Source organism: Rousettus aegyptiacus, unplaced genomic scaffold (genome assembly GCF_014176215.1).
Source record: "Rousettus aegyptiacus isolate mRouAeg1 unplaced genomic scaffold, mRouAeg1.p scaffold_m13_p_7, whole genome shotgun sequence".
Classification (NCBI taxonomy): Eukaryota; Metazoa; Chordata; class Mammalia; order Chiroptera; family Pteropodidae; genus Rousettus; species Rousettus aegyptiacus.
Window position 1 is genome coordinate 18,442,703 of NW_023416310.1, and position 24,582 is coordinate 18,467,284.

Here is a 24,582-nt window from a genome sequence, read left to right on the forward strand (position 1 = left end):
ATCAAATTCTCAACTAATTTTGAATGGGTTTTCTTTTTTAGCTTTACATTGTTGATTTAAATCTAGGAGAGGTCAGCAAACTATGGCTTGTGGATTGGATGCCTCTTCTTATTAAAAAAAAGTTTTATCGAAATACAGCTGTGTCCATTTATTTATGTATTGACCATAGCTCTATTTATGCTACAGTGGTAGAGTTAGTAGTTGCAACAGAGACTGCTTGGCCTCTGTTAGTTGAAATATTTATTATTTGGCTCTTTATAGGAAAGATTTATCAGCCCCAGATTTATAGGAATATCTATTTCTTTGTTTCTGTTTACTGTGGTTCAGAACATCTTGGCCCACCGTTTGGTTAGCGATTAATTAACACTTTCTACAGACATTATTGTTCACACGTGTCAGAAATAGATTTAATTTTTGTAAACTTTGCTTGGGCTGATTTCATATTCTTTTGAATTTGGTATCAGAATCAAACTCCCACCTATAGATCAGTAAAATCATTAAATAATTGATTAAATTGAATCAAGTAAATGTCTCCCTCTCGGATTCCAGATTTAACTTGGTTCTGTCATTTTTAGGCCAGCCATTGCCAGCTGAAATGACCCTTGCCCAGCTTTTAACTCTCCTCTATGACCGAAAACTTCCTCAGGGTTACCGCTCAATAGATCTAACTGTTAAATTGGGATCAAGAATTATCACAGACCCAAGTCTGTCAAAAACAGATTCTTTTAAAAGACTACACCCTGAAAAAGGTATGTGTATGATATTTCTTTAAAATTATAGTCTGTATTCTGAGGAGGCAGGAATTTCTATAGCTGAAGACTTACCTCTTTTTTGGTACATCAAATTATGATAAAGATATTTTTATTTATGGCCGAGTAATTTGTAAATATTAAAAAATTGCCATTCTTACCATTGGGAATTAATCTTAATTCCTCTTATAGCATCACTTATGAGCACATGTTTTTTAATTTCTAATGTTATTTCTGCATGAGTTATGTGAATTCTGTATCATTTTGTAATTAAAGTAAAATTCCAAATTTACAGTTTTCAATTTACTGATCATTTATGTAGAGTGGTATTTATGCTCAGAAACATTTTTTCCCCTCAGACAAAAGTGGATCATATATTTTTATTTTTACTTATGTTTTCCATTCAATAATTCTAATATGAATCTTTATTGCCTGCTTTTTTCATGTAGATATAAGAAAATCGATTTGTTCCCCAATTGTTGAAACAGTCTGATTCTTTCCAGTTTTCACTATTATGAATGTTATTTAAGCAGTGATTTTTTTAGTGTGCTTATGGTATCATCTTATTTTTCCTTTTTTTTTTATGGTTAAAGGTCAATATTTAATTATTATTAGCCTTTTGATTCTTCAGTAAAGTTTAGCACATTTCCCTTACCCAAAGCTTCAGCAGGATTTTTTTGTCTTTTTTAATGTTTACATGGTCCGGTTATGTGTGAATATACTTACCATTTGGTTTTCCTTTATGAGTGATTCAAAGCCAAACCAATATGGTATAATTTTTAGTTTTCAGTAAGAAGTCTTTGTTATTATTCACTTTTTCCTAATTGGAGCTTTAGAGCATAACATGTGCATATATTAGTGTTTGCTGTGAGTCTGAGGACTTACTTATTTTACATAGAATGTAATGTACAGCTATGCCCTAAAGGACAATGCTTCTCAAACTTCAGTATGCTTATAAACTACCTACACACAGAATGTGGTTAAATGCATATTCTTATTCAGTAGGCCTAGGATAGGAGCTGAGATTTTACATTTCAAAAGCTCTTAGGTGAATCAGCACTAATGGTCCATGAACACATGTTGAGTATCAAGATTACAGTAGGCAACATCAAAAGTCATTTAAACATTTTTGTAGCATCTAGCCTTAATACAGCTATATCGTGATAACTGAACTATATGTTCTTCTTTTTTTATTTGAGACATGACAACAGTATCTGCTTTGTAAATGGAAGACTATTACCTATTGTAATTTATTGTTTTAGATCATGGAGATTTACTTGGTAGCTGTCCGGAAGATGAGGCCCTCACTCCAAGTGATGAATGTATGGATGGACTATTAGATGAATCTTTACTTGAAACCTGCCCCATTCAGTCACCATTGCAAGTTTTTGCAGGGATGGGTGGACTGGCTCTTATTGCAGAAAGATTACCCATGCTTTATCCGGAAGTAATTCAACAGGTAAGATAAGGTTTCTAATTAACTATATCAATTCAATTTACTGCTCTTTGTTCCTTTTTTTTCCTTTCATTTATAAACCCTTCCAGTTTTATTGAGAAATATTTTGTTTATTTTTAACTTATATTAAGCTTTTGGAAATAATCTTTCACTTACATTCTTTGAGTATTATGTATATATATAATTTCAAAGTTCCACCTTATACAGAGCTTTATGTGAATTAGTCGATACTGAAGAAATGTCAGAGACTGAGCATATTTGCCAAACTCATTACACTGTAGACTTTACCTTGATTTTTCTGGTTGTCACACTGTAACTTTTGTTTCTATGCTTCTTTAGGTGTGATATTATGGATGTTACTGCAAATGGGAGAGTAAAATAGTGTATATTTCTACCCAAATATGTTATGTTTTTTAAAATAGCTTTTATTCCACTTTTAGATGCCATTTCTTTTTTAGTTAGTTTGAAAAAACATTACCTTCTTCACCTGTGCATTAATGTTACTGTTATTGATGTGCATGCATTCAGTTTGCTTTTATTAGTGGGGAGACTTGTGGTGCATAGAGAGTTTTAAATACAAAACTCTTTATGTTTGTTGAAGAAGAAGGTAGGGGAATTAGGACACCAGTTATTGGATTTAAGGTCTACCCTAATCTATTATGACCTCATTTTAAGTTAATTACATCTGCATAGACCCTGTTTGCGATTAGTATCATATTCTCAGGTCCTGGGTTCCTTGGAAAAATTCTAGGTTTGGGGCAGGGAATTTGTATCTGTATCCTGCAGCCTAGATACAGAAGCCTGCTTTAAGGGGGTCGTACTAGCCAAGTCCAATTTTATTGGGGCATCAAATATAATAGTATAGTAACAGATAATAACCTATAGAATAAAATTAGAATCCATGTTGATGTAAATTAAGAAATGAATGAATAAGTAAATAGACAAAGAAGAAGGAAACATTTTTGGTTACATTTCAGTGCCATCTAATTAATGTAGAAGGGATGATAGAATTAGAAAGTCACCATTTGGCAACCACTGTAGTAATTATTGTTTTAGGCAAGAATTATAAAAACTCTAGTTCTAATGGATCAAAGTTTGGTGAGAAACAAGATATTTACATAGTTTCAAAGAATCCGTCTACAGATTCTTAACTAATTACAAAGAAGAATATAGTAAATTCGAAGTAGAGATACTTGACAGACACCATCATACTCATGATATCATGTAACTCCTGTGTTTGGAAGCTCTTTGAAAAAAAAAGTCTCTCGACATATATATTTCTATATTTTAAAGAGATAGTTTGAAGTCAAGTCATTAATTTGGACTTGATATTGAAACATGCATATAGCCAAATGAAAGTGTTGTTTGTTTGTTTGTTTGTTTGTTTTAGGTGAGTGCCCCAGTTGTAACATCTACCACTCAAGAAAAGCCAAAGGATAGTGATCAGTTTGAATGGGTGACCATTGAACAATCAGGGGAATTGGTTTATGAAGCACCAGAAACCATTGCAGCTGAACCTCCACCTATCAAGTCAGCAGTACAGACCATGTCTCCCATACCTGCTCATTCTTTGGCTGCTTTTGGATTATTTCTTCGTCTTCCGGGCTATGCTGAAGTGCTACTAAAAGAGAGAAAACATGCCCAGTGCCTTCTTCGATTGGTATTGGGAGTGACAGACGATGGAGAAGGAAGTAAGTATTTAGTGTTATTAATGAAACTTAACATAGGTGGGTTGTGTTAAAAGTTATTTAGATTGTTGCCTTTTATTCATCATTCCTCTCTTTCAGATGAGATGATTTGTTATTGGCAACTTAGTTCCAATAGTAGACATAATAAATCCTAAAGATTATCTTCATTTTAATTTCTTTATCCATTCAAAAGGTATTTGAGTACTCACAAAACTGCTGGACATTGTTGGAGGGATTGAAAGATGAGGCAGGTATTTAGATCCTAGCCACAAGTAGCCAGTGTCCTCCACTAATAGCAATGAGGAATGTATATAAACATATAGACATCATAAGATATAAAAGCCTTGAGAGAGGTATGGCATTATGGAGTATTGCAGGTGTTAGGTGATTTGCTTTCTGCCCAGTGATGTGAATGAAGTGGCATAGCAGTTTTTAATGAAGCCACGAAGGATCGTAGTTGAGGTGAGTAATATCAGAAAGAAGGAATGATTTTAGTGATATTCGTATGCTTAGATATATGAGAAGTAATAAGTTAGCAGATGAAAATCTCCCTAAAAAGCAACATTGAGAGTTCATTTTAAAAACTGATATTGGCAACAGATCATAGAAAGGTTTATTAAGAACTTCAGATTTTATTCTGAATAGTAAGATTTATTAAAACATTAACAAAGTGGTGATGTGATGAGAGTATTTTTTAGGAAAGTGAATCTGGTAGCAATATTTAGATTAAAGAGAACAGAATGAGGAAAATAACATATGATTATATGTTCCATAATACAATAATATAGAATAATAATAGAAACCTAGGGCGATTATGTCAATTGGCCTGGCAGTTTTATTTAATAGAAGGGAATACAAAAATCACACTTAGGATGGCCTGTGAAGTAGATTTTCATTTCATTTACCTCTACTTTTTCAGTTAATTATTTGAAAATTAATTTTTTTGGTTATTTTAAAGTCACATGGTTTTGATTAGAGGTGATAGCTTTCACATGCCATTTAGAAAGAATTCACTGTTGGATCATTAGATCCTGTACCACAAAGTACATTTAATAAAACTGAATTTATTTGTGGATCCTGTAACTCTGAAGCTTTTGAACATTCAATGTATATACTTTTTCTTTTACATTTTCATATTGATGGGATTCTTTAAAAATGTTGAGTATTTTCAATTTTTAAAAAATATTCATTATTAAATTACAGCTGCTACATACTAAATAGTCCTGGTTGTTTGGTTTCATACATAAATTGCATGTACTTCAGTAGATTAGGAATTTCTAATTATTTGATCTGATATTCATTTCTGCAGTGATTGTCTCATCCACAAATTCATGTTGCAGTGGGTTTTTTTGTTTGTTTTTGTTTTTGCATTTGACACTTGTCGTCTAGCTAGAAAGCTATATTTCAGACAAAACAAAATAGTTTCACTCTTTCATTATCTGTTCATGGTTGAAACTACTCCAAAGGCAAGCAGTTATTTTCATACTGTTGTAAGAAACTTTTAATGCTTCTTTTAAAATTATTATGTTTTAGTTTAAAATCTAGTTTATAATAAATTCGACAGTCTGTAATTATTATCATATGAACATATTTCAACTTCTTTTCGGAGTTTATATGGTGTCTTACAGAGGTTTCACAGACACTACTTATATTGAATTTTAAGATACGATTATTCTATTTGTGCTTTTCGGACTGTTTTCTAATGGTATAATTTTCTATTACATTGTCATTAATTTGTGATTCTGTATATTGTTCCTTATTGTGTTTTCGAATATTTTTAATTTTGAGTTCTTCTCTTTTTTAATCTAGGCCATATTCTACAATCTCCGTCAGCCAATGTGCTTCCAACCCTTCCTTTCCATGTCCTTCGTAGCTTATTTAGCACTACACCTTTGACAACTGATGATGGTGTGCTTCTAAGGCGGATGGCATTGGAAATTGGAGCACTACACCTCATTCTTGTCTGCCTCTCTGCTCTGAGCCACCATGCCCCGCGGGTTCCAAACTCTAGCCTCAATCAAGCAGAGGTAGGTTTAAGTTTCATTCTTTAGATTATGAAAAACTAAGTCAGATTCACAGAGTACAAAATATAGTTTTCTTTGAAGTAATTAATATTTCAGACACTTGCGTGTTCCTTCTTGGCCCCTAAAGCAAAGAATATTTAAAAGAGACACTGTGAACTAATTGTTCTCTATCAGGCTCTTTCAGAAAACTATGAGTTACCCCATCTACTTGAAAAGCAAGAAAGATTTAATAGCTTAATGAGTTACTAGGATATGCTGAATTTATACAGTGATGTTTGTTCCTTTCCTTACTTGAATTTTAGAGAATCATGTTATTGAATGGTAGCTTCTACCCAGTACAGTAAAACAAGAGTAAAAAAAAAACAAAGAAAAGAAGAAATAGCCCTCTTTATTTCAAGATAATGTTATTGTGTCTATAGAAAAAACCAGAGTAGTTAATGGCATAAGTGAGTTTAATGAGGATATAATATTCAGGTACAATAAATAAAAAGTTATTTATATTTCAGCAACAATATAACGAGCTTATTAAAGATATCTTAGAATAGTAACAAAAAATACCTATGAATAAATTTGAAGAAATATGTACATAAAATATGTGAAATTTTTTAAAAGAACCAGTGTATTACAAACTTTTTTTCATCCAAAATACTAAAAAGAGAGTGGAAATGGAAGCCACAGAATGGGCCATTATGTTTGTGACTATCCGATAAAGAACTTATATCAACAATATTCAGAGAACTTCAAAAATTACAAAAGAAAAAGGCAGAAAACCCTATAAGGAAATAGGTGAAATGGTAGAATGTGTACTTCACGAAAGAGTCTATCTAAATAATGTGAAAAAGTGATGTTTCATTGATTATTGGAACAGTACAAACAAAAACCTTTAATATACTATAAACACTCACCCATCAGAATGTGTAAAATTTGAAGCACAACACAAATGTTACATCGTCATCCTTTATAATAATATAAAGACAGTAGATTGGATAAAATAAATAATGTAAAAATAATAGAATGGACAAGTAAGTTGTAGTCTACTATGTAATGGAATGTTGTAAACTGATAAAAGAAAATAATAGCCAACTGCACAGAACAGCATTAATGAATTTCACAAGTACAGTTAAAATGCCAGATATAAAGGAATATATACAGCATGATGTTTAAAAATTAGACAAAGTAAAACTCTGGTGACTAGGGTGGTAAAGTTATAAAGAAGAATAAGGAAGTAATGAGTATAAACATTAGAATTATAATTAGCTTTGTAGCAGAATGAGGGTGTGACAAAAAGGAAATGGAACGAGGACAATTTCTTACATGCAGTGATCTTTAATTTTTGACCTGTGCAGTTAAATAAGTGCTTGCAATTAATTGGACTTGATCTATTTGCTTTGTGTTCTTTCTGTATTTGTTATAGTTCACATTTTCAAATCTTTTTTAAAAATAACTTTTTATCAATAGCCTTTATCATTCTACTAGTAAATGTTTATATGGTAATAAAATGTTCATGATTTCTTTTAACAGTTTATCTTATAAAATGTGAAAGATGGAATTCCTCAATCGTAGATCCCTAAAACTATATTGCAAATCAGTTTATAAAAGTTTTGTTTGTATGTATTATTCCTTAAAAATATTCTCATTAAAGAAAACAAAAGGTATTGATATTACTTGTAAGTTACTCTTTAAACATATTTAATTGCAGATGTTTCGAGGGTACATAGTATGTTTAATGAAAAATCTTTAAAGGACGGTTGTCATTACAAAATTAATTTTACAATTCACAAAAATAATAATTGAATTTTACAGAGTTTGAGGTTATTTTTAAAGACCAATGGTTCTCAGTCATTTTTTTCTGTCTGTACATTATTTACATTTTTAATATGTTCTCTATTCCCAAAAGAGGTTTTTCTATACATCACATTCTGAACAAGGAAGAAATTAAGAATTACTGCTTCTAGAAATAGAAGCAGTCTTGCTTACTGTGATTAAAAACTTATGATGCCATCATAGAATTTTCTTGATGTATACTTTTACTAAGATTTATCCTAAAAGATCTGGCTCATGTTCCTATTCTTTTCACTGTTTTCTCTTTTTAATTTTGAGTCATTAACTCTTAAAGCCCTAAAGTGCTTTACCCCATTTTTTCTGATAAATATTTTTAAATTTTTAAATATACATATTTATTATTCATTTTCCTTCCCTTAACCTTGGTCACCTACCAGTCTGTTTCTGTCTTTGTATATTTGCCCACTCTGGATATTTCATGAAAATGGAATCATACAGTATGTTACCTTTTGTGCCTGTTGTCTTTGACTTAGCATAATGCATTTGAGGTTCATCCATGTAGTATATATCAGTACTTCATATACTGAATAATATTCCATTGTATGTATATACCACAATTTATTCATTCACCCATTGGTGGGTGTTTGGGTTGTTTTTACTTTTTGGCTATTGTGAATAGTCTTGCTGTGCACATGTGTGTATCAGTTTTTGAGTATCAGTTTTTATTTCTTTGGGTTTATACCTAGAAGTGGAATTGCTGGGTCACATAGTAATTCTTTCTTTCATTTTTTGAGGAATCCACACTGTTTTTCTGTAGAGGCTTACCTATTTATATTTCTACTGATAAATGTTTTTAAGGATAAATAACACCAAATAGTAATAAATTTTTATTTTTGTTATAAGCCTCAGGTATCAAGCTCTCATAACCCTACATCAACAGAAGAACAGCAGTTATATTGGGCCAAAGGGACTGGCTTTGGAACAGGCTCTACAGCTTCTGGATGGGATGTGGAACAAGCCTTAACTAAACAGAGGCTAGAAGAGGAACATGTTACTTGTCTTCTGCAGGTATAATTGCAAAGTTAATATTGTCAATGATAATGGCTAAATAATTTTTTATATTTGTATTGATTTTTAAGCCTCAGTGACTGTCTAAGTCATCCTCAGCTACTTTTATAAAGCCAGTTATGCTCCCTCCTCTCAGTACTTTAAGATACCACTGAACAAAAATTGCTCTTTCCCACTTATAACTCTAAACTACTTCCCCGCTCAGTTAGCTTCTTTGAGAAGAAAGTGACAAAGATGAAATTATTTGATAACTGGAATATCTGCCTTTTTATAGTCATCTTCTCACCTAAAGTGCTGAAGCAACTTTTTAAAAAAAATTATATCTTTGTTTCTTTTGCTGTTCTATGACTTTTCTAGAATCAGGAAAGATGAACTAGTATAGATATGAGAAGGGGAGTTGCTTAAAGATTAGCTTTAATTCCTACGTCGACTGAATGATTAATATTGGGTAAATCTTTAAGCATTTATTTTCTGCAGTTCTAGAATGATAGGCTCATTTTAGTATAAAATTCTGAGATTCTATCACCCCCAAATTGTAAATTGAATTTATTCAGTAAAACAAATAATGTCAGAGTTGCTACTAAGGTTTTAAATTTGTGTTTTTAGGTAGATTGCTTCTATATGTCTAGTCATATGTGGTCCCTCACCATTCAAAACATATCCTTGTCTTTTGAAAGTCTAAAGAAAAAATGTCTCATTTTTAGAGCATATAGTACAAGACATTGATTTAGTTGAAGATATATATTCTTGCTGTTCAGACTGGATATGTTACAAAGTATGAGCTTCTGAAGTATGTGAAGCCTAAATGCAATTTAAATCCAGCAATTTTTTTTTAGGTTCTTGCAAGTTATATAAATCCCGCTAGTGGTGCAGTAAATGGAGAAGCTCAGTCATCTCATGAGAGCAGAGGACAGAACAGTAATGCTCTTCCTTCTGTACTTCTGGAGCTTCTTAGTCAGTCCTGCCTCATCCCAGCCATGTCATCTTATCTACGAAATGATTCAGGTAAATCACATTGTAATTAGTCTTTTGAATTATTTTCGTGGGTGAATACTTTTGTTTACTTATCATTATCAGTTTGAATAATAAGATTCAGTTTAAATATTTGATATTATTGTCTCTCAATATATGTAGGTATGAGTTTGATGGATTGATTTCTTCAAAATTATTCTGGAAATATTTAGTTGTTTTGGGCAGCCTCTAATTTGATACTATGTAGTCACCTGTCCTAGAACACAGAATAAAATGAAGACATCCCTTAGTGTTCTTACTTGGTTTTAGCATATTGGACTAACATGAAGTCAGTAACATAACTCTGTTAGGCAACTAAATGTAGCAATTTTAGTAATTTTTAAAATATAATTTAAAATTTTCTCTTTAAAGAACTTAGTAGACTATAATTAAGAGAATTGTTAGAAAAATTATAAAACAGTAAATTTGAAGCCATAGCTTCAAGGTAAGAAACTGGAACACTTTGTATTAGGATTTCTTACCTTCCAATATTCTTAAAAAGAGTGATAAAAACCTTTATGGAGAGACAGTAGTTATTTTTATGAGAGATTTTAGGATAGGAAGATCCTTGTATAAAGGGTGTGTTTATTTTAATTTCAACATTCCAACTTAATTTGTTATAGCTATATTATTCTGAAAGTTGTACTATAAACAAAGATCATTTTTCTCTAGCCACTGTCACTTAAATTTATGCTATTCAATAAGCTTGCAGATACCCCACTGGCCACTAGATGGAGATCCTTTTTCTTTGCTGGAAATATTTTGAAAAATATATGAATGTGGAGTTAACAAGTTGAATGCTATTTCAGAGTTCCTTACCCTCACCTCATCTCACTCCCATTTTTGAAAATAACATGTTCCTATGTTCCATAAACAGCACCACTGACCACATGATATTACCTGCTATTAATTTAGTGAAACATGCTGAAAATCATTTACTAAAGTGTTATAAAAATATATTTTTTTTGTGCTAGTTTCATAGTATGGAGGTAAATATAGGTATTACTTCAAAGTAGAAAGGGAAATTAGAGTTATCCAGTTCAGTCGTTCAGTTTACAGATGCGGAAAGAACAAATGAGAAAAAACGAAATCCAGAATTTTACTCATTTGGTCAAGTTTAACTGATTAGCAGTAATATGGTCATTATTAAACTTACTATTTTTTAAATTCAAAAGTGAGATGTAAATAGATTTTATCAATATGGAAAAGAGAAAAGAATAAATAAATAATGTATGCGATAGAGGAATATAGAATGAAAGAACAAACACAAGACTTTATTGGGGATATTATAAAATATCTATTAATTTTGCTGCTTAGCTAAATGATGGTATATACTAGTATTAAAATTTTCTGATTTTCAAAGTATTGGTTTGGCATTTCCATAATTAGCTATGGTGGGGCAAAGCCCATTATTGCAGGTTTTAGTATACTATCTGATTATCTTCACACTGGATTTTTTGTGTCTGAAGTTCTTATTATTATATCTTATCTTTGGTTATATTCCTTATAAATTTGGGATTTCAGTTTTATACTATTTGAGTATAAAGTTAATTTTGTTGTTATGGTAACTGTCTTAATTTAAATACGATCACATTCTTTAAATCCAAAAGATAGTACTAAAGTTACTTGAATGTAAATGTACAATTGAAAACTTACCCATGTTTTTAGGCCACAGGGCAACTGAAGGGCCTTTGTTCTATGAAGGCTTAGAAATTGTATTAGTGCTATTAAATGAAAAGATACTGGTTTGATACTGGTAGGAAATATATTTTCACTTATGAAAATAGTTATTTTGTTTAATACACATGCCTGAGAAATAATTAGAAACAAATAATTATTGAGCTATCATAACACATAGTACTTAATATTTATATTTATAGTTATAATAGTTTATTTGAAAAATTTGAGATGTAATATGCCATTTTTTTGCAGTTATAATAAAGAAGCTGTTAGAAATGGGTGAAAATTTGAAAAGATTCTTCTGCTAAGTAGAATTGCGTACCATTTTTTTCAATTTTGTGTTGCAATATGGCCTTAGGTTTCTTGAAAAGTATTTATTTCTACTTATGATTTAGAAACAAGATACTATCAGGTTCCGTATGCCATTTTGTTCCTGGCAAGAGAGTACATAGTGCCAAAATTTTAAGTATGTTAGTGGCCACTCAGTGTGTCTGGCACATAGGTACTCATCACAAATGTTCATTCCTTTTGTCTAGAATTCTCACATTTGTCAAGGGCATCCTATGTGGAAATATGTTTGGTATAGAATATACCACTTTATCTGTTGAGTAATTTTACTGGTAAGTTTTATAAGGCAGGAGAGAGGTTGCTTAAATTAAAATTTAGATGGGTTACCAACTGATTTGATTTTTATGGGTTTATAATGGTAGGATATCTGCAGCACTTCAGAGATACCTTCCTCAATTATCCCAAATAGAATGGTTCTTCCTTTCCTATTAGTTACTGGTATTCCTAATGCTGATTTTCACTTCTCACATTGTAGTCCATTTAAACTATAAACTTAATAAAAATCCACCTAACCAGCCTGCCAGATTAACCAGAACTCTCTATTTCTTCTGTAAATGACTTGTACCATATATATTGGAGAGAGAGACACACACACACACACACACACACACACACACACACACACACACACATTCCTTTTCCAAATAGTTAAATTGTAAACCTATTAAGAATTAGTTGTGTTTGTTTTCACATTTACTTTTTTTTTTTTTTTAAAGCAGAAAAGAATAGCTTTATTAGAAGGGAAAGTAAAGCAACAGAACACTTCCAGATGTGGAAGCAGGCCCAAGCAAGAGCGGCTCAAAGACCCAAGGGCTCAGGGGCCTCACATTTACATAATGTCAGTTATATTGCCATTATATAATTAAGTATTAAACAGCTAATATTTAAGTCAGTGGAATGCTTTTTAAAAGACCCCATAAAAAAGGAATTGGCTAAAACAATAATTGAATTGGGTTTACATGAGAAATTCTAAAAGATTACATGTGTGTATGTATACACTCACAGAGTCACATACACACACATTTTTTTTCCCCATGGAATACCCTTCCATCTGGGTAGAGCAAGTGAATAAGTGTGTAAAAAACATTTATACTTTAATCCTTTGCTAGAAATCTTTGATTTTTTGATGCAGGTTCCCATGTAGTTCATTCTTTTGGACTCATGTCTGACTTAACAGCTAACTTGAGCCAAAGTTCAGCATATCTAGGGTTGACATGGATCCCTAAAACAATTTTTTGGCTAAGGCTCAGTCTGGAAGTATAAATTCAATAAATTAAATAATAAAATTGAGGAGATTAAAAATTTCATGTGAATCATCAGGTACAGAAATGATTATCATATTTGTATAAAACTCATTGATGTTTCCCTTCCAGCACTTATATAATTATCGCTAATTACATACTAAATTCGTAGCTCTGAAGTAAAACAACTTCTGACTAATATTTTATTGATGGATCGACATTTTCGATGATATGTACTTAAGATGTAGTTTCAATAATCTCATTTGCAAAGATTTTAACTAGAGTCTTGTTTTATTTTGAAATGTATAACATCAAAGAATAGTTTGCTTTATCTTTTGAGTTATATAAGTGAAAATTTAAGATTGTTCTCGGTGGAAAAGAATTGATATTTTCCTCTACTCAATGTTTATTTCAGCCCCTTTTAAAAAACAAAAAATTTTGTTTATGTATAATTTTTACAACTATTAATCTGCCAGAGAAAAAATATAGATTAAGAGTTAGGGTTATAACTATAAAGTCAGATTATTAGGTCAGCACTAAAAAATTGAACTCTCTTTTGAGTAAATCAGTTTACTAGGCAAGACTATTTTGTTATAGGATTATATTTTAAGATATTCACATTAACCATGTTAATTGTAGGGATGTTGATTGCAAATAATTATGGATTGAGTTTTAGTATTTAATCACTTGTAAGGATTTATGAATTACAGAGAAGTAATTTAAGGATCTACGATTGCTATGTTTCCATATATTCCAAGTTAGGCAAAGTAAGAATGGATAAATTCTTTAATTGAAAATTAAATATTTGCACAGTGAGTTTATTTGATTTTTACACCAGTTTAGTCTACTTGATTAATGTTTCATAAACACGTAATACTATTTTATTAGATTGAGTTGAGGTTTTTATCCTGTAGGTGGGCCTCTTCTATTTTGTGTTACCAAAATTCATCAGAGAAATAAGACAACATATACTACAGATTCATCAGGAAGAAAACAAGATGCTTTTTCTATATTGTGTTTATTTTCCTTGTAACCTTTTACTTAAATTGCTTAACTACCAAAAAATCATTACAAAGTGTGCGTTTCTTCTAAAACTTGATTTTCCTGTACATTTTGTTAGCCTTCTTTCCCCTACTGACTAAATTTCCCTTTCTTGTGTTAGGCAGATTATTCAGGGCTGAAAGAAAACAAATCTAAATACAGTTTGATTATAAATAATGTATATTCAATATATGCTCTTAGAGAAATGTCTAGCATTTTTGCTTTTGTGTCATGTTGATAAAACCAGGTCTTGTATTTTTTCTGGCAGTAAGTCTTTATTGTCCATATTCATTGTTATGCTTAGAGTAAGCCACTTACCCTGAAATGTGTGTTACGATCTTCTGGAAATGTACTTTCAAAATGCAGTCTTAGAAATCATTCTTACTGGGTTTTGTCTTGAATGCAAACCTGTGAAAGAGACTATTAGAATATGGTATAGATATACATGAAAACAATTACCAAGAGCTTAAATACTGTCCCAGTTATGCCTAACATGACCAAGATAGATTCTTTTGTTTTTTCTTTTTTATCTTCTTGCTTCTTTACATATTCTGCTATTGCGATAGCAGAAGTACCCATTTTCCCAGACAATCTCTGAGTCTAAAGAAAAAGAAAATTGATTATGAAACAAATCCCAAGGAAAGGTACCTTTGAACTCTACAGAGAATTAGTAAATCAATTTACTATACTTCTTTTTCTTACATAATTTTTTAGTGTGCGTTTCTATTTTAGTCAGTTAACATGGTGGAAAATGATAGACTATATATTTAGCAGAACTTCCAGTCTATTATTTTAACAGTTGGACAGAATAATAGAAAATATAATGAAAAGGCATACATTAGATTCTGCCATTTATATGTTATGATTCTATATTTAGTAGCTATAAATAAACCTTAAAATTTTCTATGTATATGTAACTAAGCTCATATATTTAATGTGAACTATAGTTTGTCTGATATGTATGTATACTCATTACATATGTTAGCCTAAAATAACGAATTTTCTAAATGTCAGAGTTTTAAAATAATTAAAGGAGAAACGTTCCTTACCCTACATTGCATCAGTGATAAAGTGTTATCAGGTAACCTACTTTAGCTCACAGAAATGATGAATGAACCTTTTCTCTTTATGGAGAGCTTCCATTACACTCAGAGAAAAGAAGTGAACAAAACCTGGACAAGCTGTGTATTGAACATGGCAAAAGTTTTCAATTCTCCTCAAGGGATGAGTCTTCTCTATTAGTAATCCATGATAAATTTCACTTTAACTATGAGGTATAAATTGATAGCTTCTCACAGTAATAGGCCAAATGGTATTGTGTTCCATTTTTGTCTTAGAATTATTTTTAGCTTTTGTACATGCTAGATTTTGTGTTTCTCTCTCACACACATGTGCACAATCCCTAATATTTTTAGTTATTTCTTAAGAATTGTCTGACTGATGAACCTTTAAACTGTTCTGTTTCTTTTTAGCCATTTGAATCTCCTTTTTCCCATTGAAATATTGTAGTTTCAAATATAGAAAATGAGAATTTTGTTCTACCTAGTATTAATTACTAATTACAGATTAGAATATTTTTTTATTGGAACAGTTATAGTAATGCCACACACCTGTATTTGTAATTGTCAACAATTCCAAGGTCTTTTTCATACTTTAGCAACCAGGCACATCTGAGGATTAAGATAGTGACTTTGTGTAATAATAGTAAACAGTAGCATTAAACTGCACTTGGCACTTGCTGGGTAAAATTTTAGAGCTGCAAGACACTCTTGCAGACAGGGTGTTGCAGAACTATGTGGTGCCTCTGCTCTTCCTTTGTGAGGCTGGTCACATTAATCCTGTAATAACAACGAGGTGGTGCTGTGTGAAAAGGAGCTACATTTAAAGGACTATTTTGTCCTTAACCTCTTCATCGTAATAAATAGGATTAAGGAATTCAAGATTGAAATAGTTGGTCTGTTTTATACTTTAACAGGCAGGTTTTCATTAAGAGGGTTAATTAACATTTATTGACTCCTTTTGTTCACTCACCACCCATGCATATTAGTTTGAAAATGCATATCTTAAAAAATAAAGGATAAATTAGCTCTCCCTTAGTTTTCCAAATACTCTTCTTTGGAGATAATAAGAAATAAATCTTTAAAAATACACAAATAATCTAAAATTAGATATAAATGTCTTTCAAGTTTTAAGTATAAGTGTAGCATATCATAAAATTTGACATTAAAACGAGCACACTTTTTAATGCAACTAATGGTCAAGAAAAAAGCAAACATACAAAAACGTATTTTAAGTTTAAATGAATATAAGGAATGCCACAGTAATGAAATTTATTTAAAGTTGTTTGTGAAAAAAAAAGTAATTTCACATCTTATACTGGACTGTTTTCAGCAGCTCCTTTTCCATTGCTTGTTCCTGTCTCCACAGCTTTTGTTTCCATCCCTCCCTGATATGAAGAGAATATCTTCTGTTTGTATAATTTAAGATCCCAGTTGGCCCTTCCCACTGCAAACTTAATTAATTAAAATAAATACTAATAGAATAGAAGGAAATATCACATTGCATTTGTTTTAGAAGAGCCGTCATATTTTCTCTATGCCCATTTATTGCCAGATTAAAAATTTTAAAAAAAATTTATCAACCTACAGGTGCTTGCAAATTTGTCATATATTTTTCCCCTCTCTTTCGTATTTAGTTTTAGCCTGCCAGGCTGTCCTGTCCATAATTCTTACAATGGATAGGTAGCTTCTCATTTTGTGTTTTTCTCTCGTGGTAACTCAATAACTATTTATTTTTTAAAATCAACATATCTTGAATTACTTATGTTCTTATTAGATTTTATTTAAAATACTATAATTTTATGTAGTTTTTAAATCAATAGACTTTTTTAAAGTAGTATTAGGCTTACAGAAAATTAAGCAGATGGTGCAGAATTCCGGTATCCCCCTTCTCTCTCCCACTAGTAGTATCCTTTTGTTCTTGTATTAGTGTGGTACATGTTACAATTAAACTAATAGCAATACATTATTTCTAACTAAATAACTTACATTAGGGTTCACTGTTGGCATTGTACAATTCTGTGGGTTTTTACAAATGCATAGTGTCATGCATTTGACCATTACAGTACCTTACCAGAATAGTTTCGCTGACCTAAGAAATTCCCTGTGTTCTACATATTCATCCAGCCTCCCTGTCTTCTCCCCAAAACCTCTCGTAACCACTCATCTTTTTATCGGCTCCTTAGTTTTTCCTTTTCTGGAATGTTATACAGTTGGAACCATATAGTATATAACCATTTCTAATTGGCTTCTTTCACTAAGCAAGAGGCATTTACGGTTCCTCCATATCATTTTGTGGCTTGATAGCTTATTTTTATCATGGAATAATATTGTATGGATATAATAGCAGTTTGATTAGCCATTCATCTTGGTAGCGTTCAGTTTTTGACAGTTATGAGTAAAGCTACTAGAAAGCTTCGTGCACTGATTTTTGTTACCATTTTTGTTCCATTGATGTGTTTTTTTCGACAGTAGTACATAGTCTTGATTATTGTAGCTTGATACTAAGTCTATAAGTCTGGTCTTAACAGTCCTCTAACTTTGTTCTTCAGTTTTGTATTGGCTGTTCTGGGTATTGGGCCTTGCCGTATAAATTTTAGAATCAGTTGGTTGATACCCTTTGAGTGGCAGTGTATTTTAGTGGCTAAGGGCTTGGACCTCAGAGTTGGATAACTACATATGCATCCTGCTCTCTTCACTGATTATGGAGCCTTGAGCAAGTTTTTCATCTTTCTGAGCTTCACTTTCTTCATGTGAAAAATGACGATAATACCTACCTCATAGGGTTTTGAGAATTAAGTTAGTTAATGTATGTAAATGCTTAGAATAGTTTCTGCACCTGGGCTCTCTGTGTTTGCTATTATTATCATAATCACTATTATTAATTACCTTTGAAACAGTAAAATTTATAGTACTTTCAATTAAGTACCACTGATTACTGTTCCTAATTAAATTTGCATGTCATTTACATTATATAAATTTATCTACATTTTACATGAAACCATATTTATAGGGCGATTACTTCTAAAATTGGTATCTGGTTTCATTCAATTGCTGATAATATAGTCAAGAGTCATTTCCTCAATTTTTTAGTTGTCTTTCAATTTTAGCAGGGAAACTCACCACACTGTTTACAGTTGCTATTTTCATTTGGGGATTAGATATCTGAGTACTGTGATTTATGCCTTTATCCTTAAAAAACTGCCAATAGGGAGCTAAAATTACTTCATTTGGAGAAGGTGCGAAATGAGGGCCTATTCTTCCATCATTCTGAACAGCCTATTTCTCATCAGACAATTGGAACAATTTTTATTCAACTCTGTATCCTTTTAATGAGTTGCCACATAAAGTCCAGGGTTCCTCATCTCCCACCCACTATAATCTTTGTAGCAATTCCTGCCTCCAGCTGGTACTCCTCCAGTTCTCCATTTCTGTTTCAGTCTTCTTTGTAGCAGAGTACTTATTAGCCCTGAACATTTTTACTCATATGTCTTCTACCTTATGTAAGCTACATGAGGGCAAGGATTTTTGTTTGTTTTCTTTATTGCTGGATTTCTAGCCTTTCCAAAAGCAGGTTTTCAGTGAATATTTATGGAGTAACTACATAACTAATGTTGATGAAATAACTGTTTGATAACTGGTATTGGAAAAAAGTTGTTAGATCTTTATCTCACCTGATTCACAGAAAATGTAAATTCCCATTGGAAGAAAGCCACAAAACCTAACAAAACATCTTTTAGAAGCAATATATGTTCTAAGAGTCAAGAATCCATTCTGAGAAACATGTGATTTTAAGAAAAAAATTTCATTTGACTTGTAGCTGATAATTAAGTTAGCATAGTCATCTTTTTTCCTATCAAGATGATTTGTTGAAACATAGTATTGATAAACCAGTCAATGCATTCTGTTTTAGCTAAGATAGAGTAGCTTCATTATTTCAATTTAATTTTTAAAATATATTTCTACTTCATAGTAAGTAATAAGTGTACGTACTTTCATAATTTAGTATCTGGGCTATTTAATCATTTTTATGTGTAGTATAACTGGATAGTTACTTAATTACATTAATTGCTCTTTCTCTAGCTCATTCCCCAAAAGTGCCTATTATTATATTTTTGTACATTGGAGCTTCATAAACAACTGTATTAGTTCATTTACCAACTAACCAGTTTATCTTAAGATCCAAGTAGAAGCTACATTGCCGTGAATTTCTATATTGCACATGTTCTCATTTTATGCTTTTCCCTTCTCATAGTTCTCGACATGGCAAGACATGTGCCACTCTATCGAGCTTTGCTGGAATTGCTCCGGGCCATCGCTTCTTGTACGTCCATGGTGCCACTTTTGTTGCCTCTTTCTACAGAGAATGGTGAGGAGGAAGAAGAACAGTCAGAGTGTCAAACTTCTGTTGGTACATTATTAGCCAAAATGAAGACCTGTGTTGATACCTACACCAACCGTTTGAGGTACTATACTTTGTTCGTTTGTCTTGTCCTTGCCTCTAATAATCTTTTAAAAAGAGCTTTGAGGGTGTTTTTAAAATGATATATGCAGATTAAACACACATACACACAAGCAATATATCTACAGAGAACAAGTATCCACCAAATCATATACTCAGAAATATTTATTCACATTGGCTTATCCAATAGATCCCTGTGTGATCTTTTAGCTGTAGGTACGGAGTTTTTCTTAAATACTGTACATTGTACCTATTAGATAGATACTAGTTTTACTCATCATTGAGATCAAAGACACCTTTCAGTGTTAGTAAATACATATTTCTCACATTGTTCTTAATTCTTCTAACTATGCATTATATATAGATGCTGTACATTATATAACTTATCCATTAGTGGACATTTGGGTTATTTCCAATTTATAACAACCTCAGACACACATCTTTTGGGGCTTGTAGAAATCTGCAAAATAGATTCATAGAATTGACGTTGTTGGGATTATGGATTGCCCCTGTTTCATTTTGATACATAAGTTATAATTCATGCTATAACCTTTTTTAGAAGTCAGTATTTAGTATTTATTTCTTGGAGTTACAATAAAATTAGTATTTATCTTCATGGAAAATTGAATTTTTACATGAATCTTTGGTTTAAGTTTATACCACACTTAGATGCAGGTGATGAGTTGTTATCAAAAATTCTTAAAATAACCTAGTAAACCTTTTCCTTTCCCTTAGAATTTGTTCAGTTTTACTTAAAGGTGGCCTGATTTTGATTTTTAGAGCATTTATACCATCAATGGAAATTTATTCCTTTGTCAGTTGTCTTTTGAGTCAATTAATGGTCTTTGCCATCGTAATATATTTGTTTACCTATTCTTATTTTTCAAGAACCTAAAACTTGACAAACACAGTATATGGCAAATAATAGAAGAGGACTGCTCATTGGGGGAATAGTTTTTGTCAGTCTTCACCTTTCAGAGAGAAATCAACTTGGTAGATAATCCTTACTCAATTAACTTAAGGTCATTATCGCTTTAAAAACTAGTGGCTGACTGCCAAAGCAGTAAGATAGTAGATTAGAGAAGAGATTAAAGAGCCAGTTGTTGGAGATATAGAAAGCTATAGGTTCATGCTACTCTTTTTTTTGTTTGTTTGTTTTTGGGTGAGGCAACCCTTGGTTGACCTCACGGATTGCAACGACCTTGTCAGTTTACAATCTCTTATTTTTTATTTTTTACGCTTACAGCACCTGGTCTTCCTAGGTGGTCTCCGATCCAAGTACTAACCAGGCCAGACCCTGCTTATTAGCTTCCGAGATCAGACAGAATCGGGCTTGTTCAGGGTGGCATGGCCATAGACTTCATACTACTCTTTTAGAGGAGGAAAATGTAAAGCTATATTTCTTCAATAGCGTGAGATTTTTTTTTCTGCTATAGAGAATAGTATTATGTTTAGTACCATCCTTCCCTGTGTCAAAAACATCTTTCAAACAGTAATCTAGGCAACCAATGTAATTATACTAAAGAAGTGCAGTGTCATAATTGAACTAAAAGTCTAATTTTCTAATTGAGCTAATGTCTCATTGAGAACTGTCTGATCAAACATCCTGTTCGCTGCCTTGACCATCTATGTTTCTTACTCTTATAAAATAAACATATAGTTTTTAATAAAGCAATAATATATAGAGAGCTTTGAAATTTCCCTCGTGAATTTTTAGGAGGAATCTTGCCCTTTATTCCTATACCTTATATTTCTGAATTTTGAGATATATTGTACTAGTTTATAACTGAAAATTAAAAATTTATGAAACCTTGAGTGTTTTCCCCAGGACTATTTTATTTCTTAGATGAAAAATTATGTAAAAATTTTGAATGTTGTTATAATTATCACTTTGATTGAAAATAATATCACAGATTTGTGGTGTTATAAAGGTCAAAATAATACCATTAAAATAATAACTTTCTTTGTACTACATATTTCCTTATGCTGTAATTTCTGTTGGATCCTATATAAATATAATTCTACTGTATTGAATCCTAAGGTAGTTATAGAAGATGCTTATTACAGTAAATGAAAGTTTTGCTCCTAGAGTGCCTTTTTCATTGCTTTTCTTATTTTCTGTTCATATAACATATACATTATAAATTTTTAAAAAGTAAACTTGACTTCTGTATAAATGTATTAATTTATACAATATTAACTGAGTTTTATTTAACTGGAGTTCTTTATTTTTCTTTTTGGTTACCTGGACAAAAATAATTCTTTATATTCTTTCCTTCAATAAGAAAAAACTGACACTTTAAACTTTTAAATTCTGTACCAACAAAACATGCATGTAAAGATTATAAATGACTGCATATAGCTCATTTCATTTCTGTTGTTTTATCTTTATGGTGATTTCTATGTAATAACTTTTTAACCATAATTTTATTTTACTGATGAAGAAACACTACTAGTAAGTTTTGTTATTAGGATTTGATTATGCATCCTAGAGATGATCCCTCATGATATCTCTTATATAATTCACCCTCTGTTAGAAAAAGAAATCAGCAAAGACATACATGATATAACATCCCTGCTTTACTTTCAAGGTTTCAAACATTGAGAATTCATTTTCCACCTCACAGAGTATAAAATCTGCTCTTTTCCAACCTGTCAAGACTTAAGATATTTTCTTTTCATATTTTCATCACAAACAATATAATCTAATTTCCTATCGAGTTCATACCCACAGATATTGACCTAAGTCAATTTTAACACTGATTCAAAGTGCAAAGCTTCCCCCTTCCCTTTACCCACCTGCCCCATTTCCAACTGTATTTTTTCACAACCACAGAATACTGGAAGAGAGTGGTCAAAGCAAGCATGTTCTATTTTTATAGCACTTACATAATATGTTTCAGGGTTTGGAGTTATGATTTGAAAATAATTTGTAGGTGTACGCCAGCTCAGAACATTTTTACACTATTTTTGTCTTCGCACTTACTAATTAGTAAGAAATGTAAGGGTGAATGCAGTACACTTAAATAGTGTAGGGATTTTTTTTTTTAAGTAAGACAGAGCAAGTACTAGTTTACTAATTATGTTCATGTACCTTATAGCCTTATTTTTTCTTTTTGTTAACATCTTTCTTATTTGTTACTTTTTATTATTAACCAAGCATACACAAAAGGCATGCATTTTTTTTTTTTTTTTCTTCAAATGAAGTCGACTATGTTTAACTCTGGTCTTCTTAGATGAAGATTTACTGATCTCTATATGAAGATTGTGGTTACATATAATGATTTTCAGATCTCTATATGAAGATTATGGTTACATATAATGATTTTCCTTGAAATTATTTATTCGATTTTTATCTTTTATTGATGAGAGAAATTAAAAAGTTTTGCCCAAGTACAAAGGAGAAATTTACTTTTGCTGGTGGGAAAAACCTAATCGAGATAATTCTATCTTGAGGCTCGTGCCTAAACCCAACTAATTTGGATCTCAAAATTCAGAGTAAAGAGTATCTGACTCCCCCATGCCTGAAACCTTCTGTAAGAGGAAATAGGAAGCTATCATTTCATTAAGAATCTGAAAAGGCAGATCATGTACCTTGCTTTTATCTAATTTGTGCACTAGAAATTTGTGATTATATTTAGATAGGTGAGATCTGGCCAATCACAAGAGCATGACTGATTTGTCATTTAACAGATGTTTATTGAATTGTCATGAGAGCATAACAAGAAAATTGATCATTTTTCTAAGATACTAACAAATGGTGGAAACAGCTAGACAGTTTTAATAACATAATGTGTGGTATACGAAAAGTATAAAACATTCCTGGAGCATCAACCCAGATTTGGATGCCTATAAAATGAGGAGCAGGGACCTGCTGGTATACCAGGCAGTGGGAATAATGTTAGCAGTGAAAGCAAGCATCACATATTGAAGGAAACCTAAACAAATTTGGTGTGCTTGCGTATCATGTGAATGGGAGATGAGGCTGGAGAGGAAAAGGGGCTAGAAGAGGAAGCAGGGTGTATTACAATTACTTAACTCCTAAATGTGGTAATGAGCCCCTGAGAGGTTTTCAGCAGAGATTGATCAGATTCGCCTTATAAAAAGATTATCTTGCAGTGTAGCTTAATGATTGAGGGTGGGAGCTGCAATAAGACTAAACTGCCATGGAAGAGATTTTCATCCTTTCATCTCAGCAGCAGAGCTGTATGTGACCTCTCTCCATCCTGTCATTTCTGGGGACAGGATTTGAGGTCATTAGCCCTTGTATTAAGGACTTCATAGAAAGTTAGTTTCTACTTAGAAATACATTCAGTGTTCCAGATGTTTGACTTAAAAAAGCAGTCATGTAACTCAAGCTTTAAACCATTTATTAACTGCATTATTTTGCCTATGTTAATATTGGCAACTACACATGTATCCATAGGTATCTCTAATACATACAAGTGCTATAGCATAAATGGTTCTAGGGGCATGGTTTCCTTTGTTCACATATAAAAATCTGAAGTGTAACCCCAGACAGAAGTTTCCCAAAAGTATTTCTACTAGGTTATTTTACTGACCCAGTTAGGCAAAAAACTACCATCTGTTGGCTTAACAAAGAGTCAGAGTCATTAGCAGAGAGTCTTTCATATTAAGGTTCAGGAATGATACAGTGAGACATACATGTTCATATGTTCCGTGACTATATTCCTAAAGCTGTTATCCAGCTAAAGTTGTAGATGTGGAAAACTTGCGTAATAGGTAGGTTTTAGATAAAATTTTTTCTGGAGACTTTTGCCTATATTCTAAATTAAAATTCATCCAAATCTAAAAAGAATATTCATGTAATAATGGGATTTTATTAATCTGATTAAATAAGCCAGTTTTTGTGTTTGAAAACCGAAAGAAAATTTTATTGGTAGAAATTCCTCATCCAAGTGTAAAGTGTCAGCATTTAAGAGGAAGACCTTTCAGATCTTACACTGCACATGC

The 24,582-nt window shown here is 31.7% G+C and overlaps 1 protein-coding gene across 12 annotated transcripts in view; it reads left to right on the top strand.

Moving 5' to 3' along the window:
* Nucleotides 1-24,582, top strand: part of BIRC6 (baculoviral IAP repeat containing 6) — a 184,843-nt gene that overhangs the window by 129,002 nt on the left and 31,259 nt on the right. For all 12 annotated transcript variants that reach the window (XR_004952019.1, XM_036224567.1, XM_036224569.1 and 9 more), the window contains 7 exons: nt 576-749; nt 2,012-2,208; nt 3,596-3,896; nt 5,703-5,920; nt 8,603-8,767; nt 9,604-9,772; nt 19,402-19,612. Coding sequence is in view for 11 of the 12 variants with exons in the window: in XM_036224567.1 (XP_036080460.1) it covers nt 576-749; nt 2,012-2,208; nt 3,596-3,896; nt 5,703-5,920; nt 8,603-8,767; nt 9,604-9,772; nt 19,402-19,612 (1,435 nt within the window). In the remaining variant the exon portion in view is untranslated. The remainder of the gene's footprint in view (nt 1-575; nt 750-2,011; nt 2,209-3,595; nt 3,897-5,702; nt 5,921-8,602; nt 8,768-9,603; nt 9,773-19,401; nt 19,613-24,582) is intronic.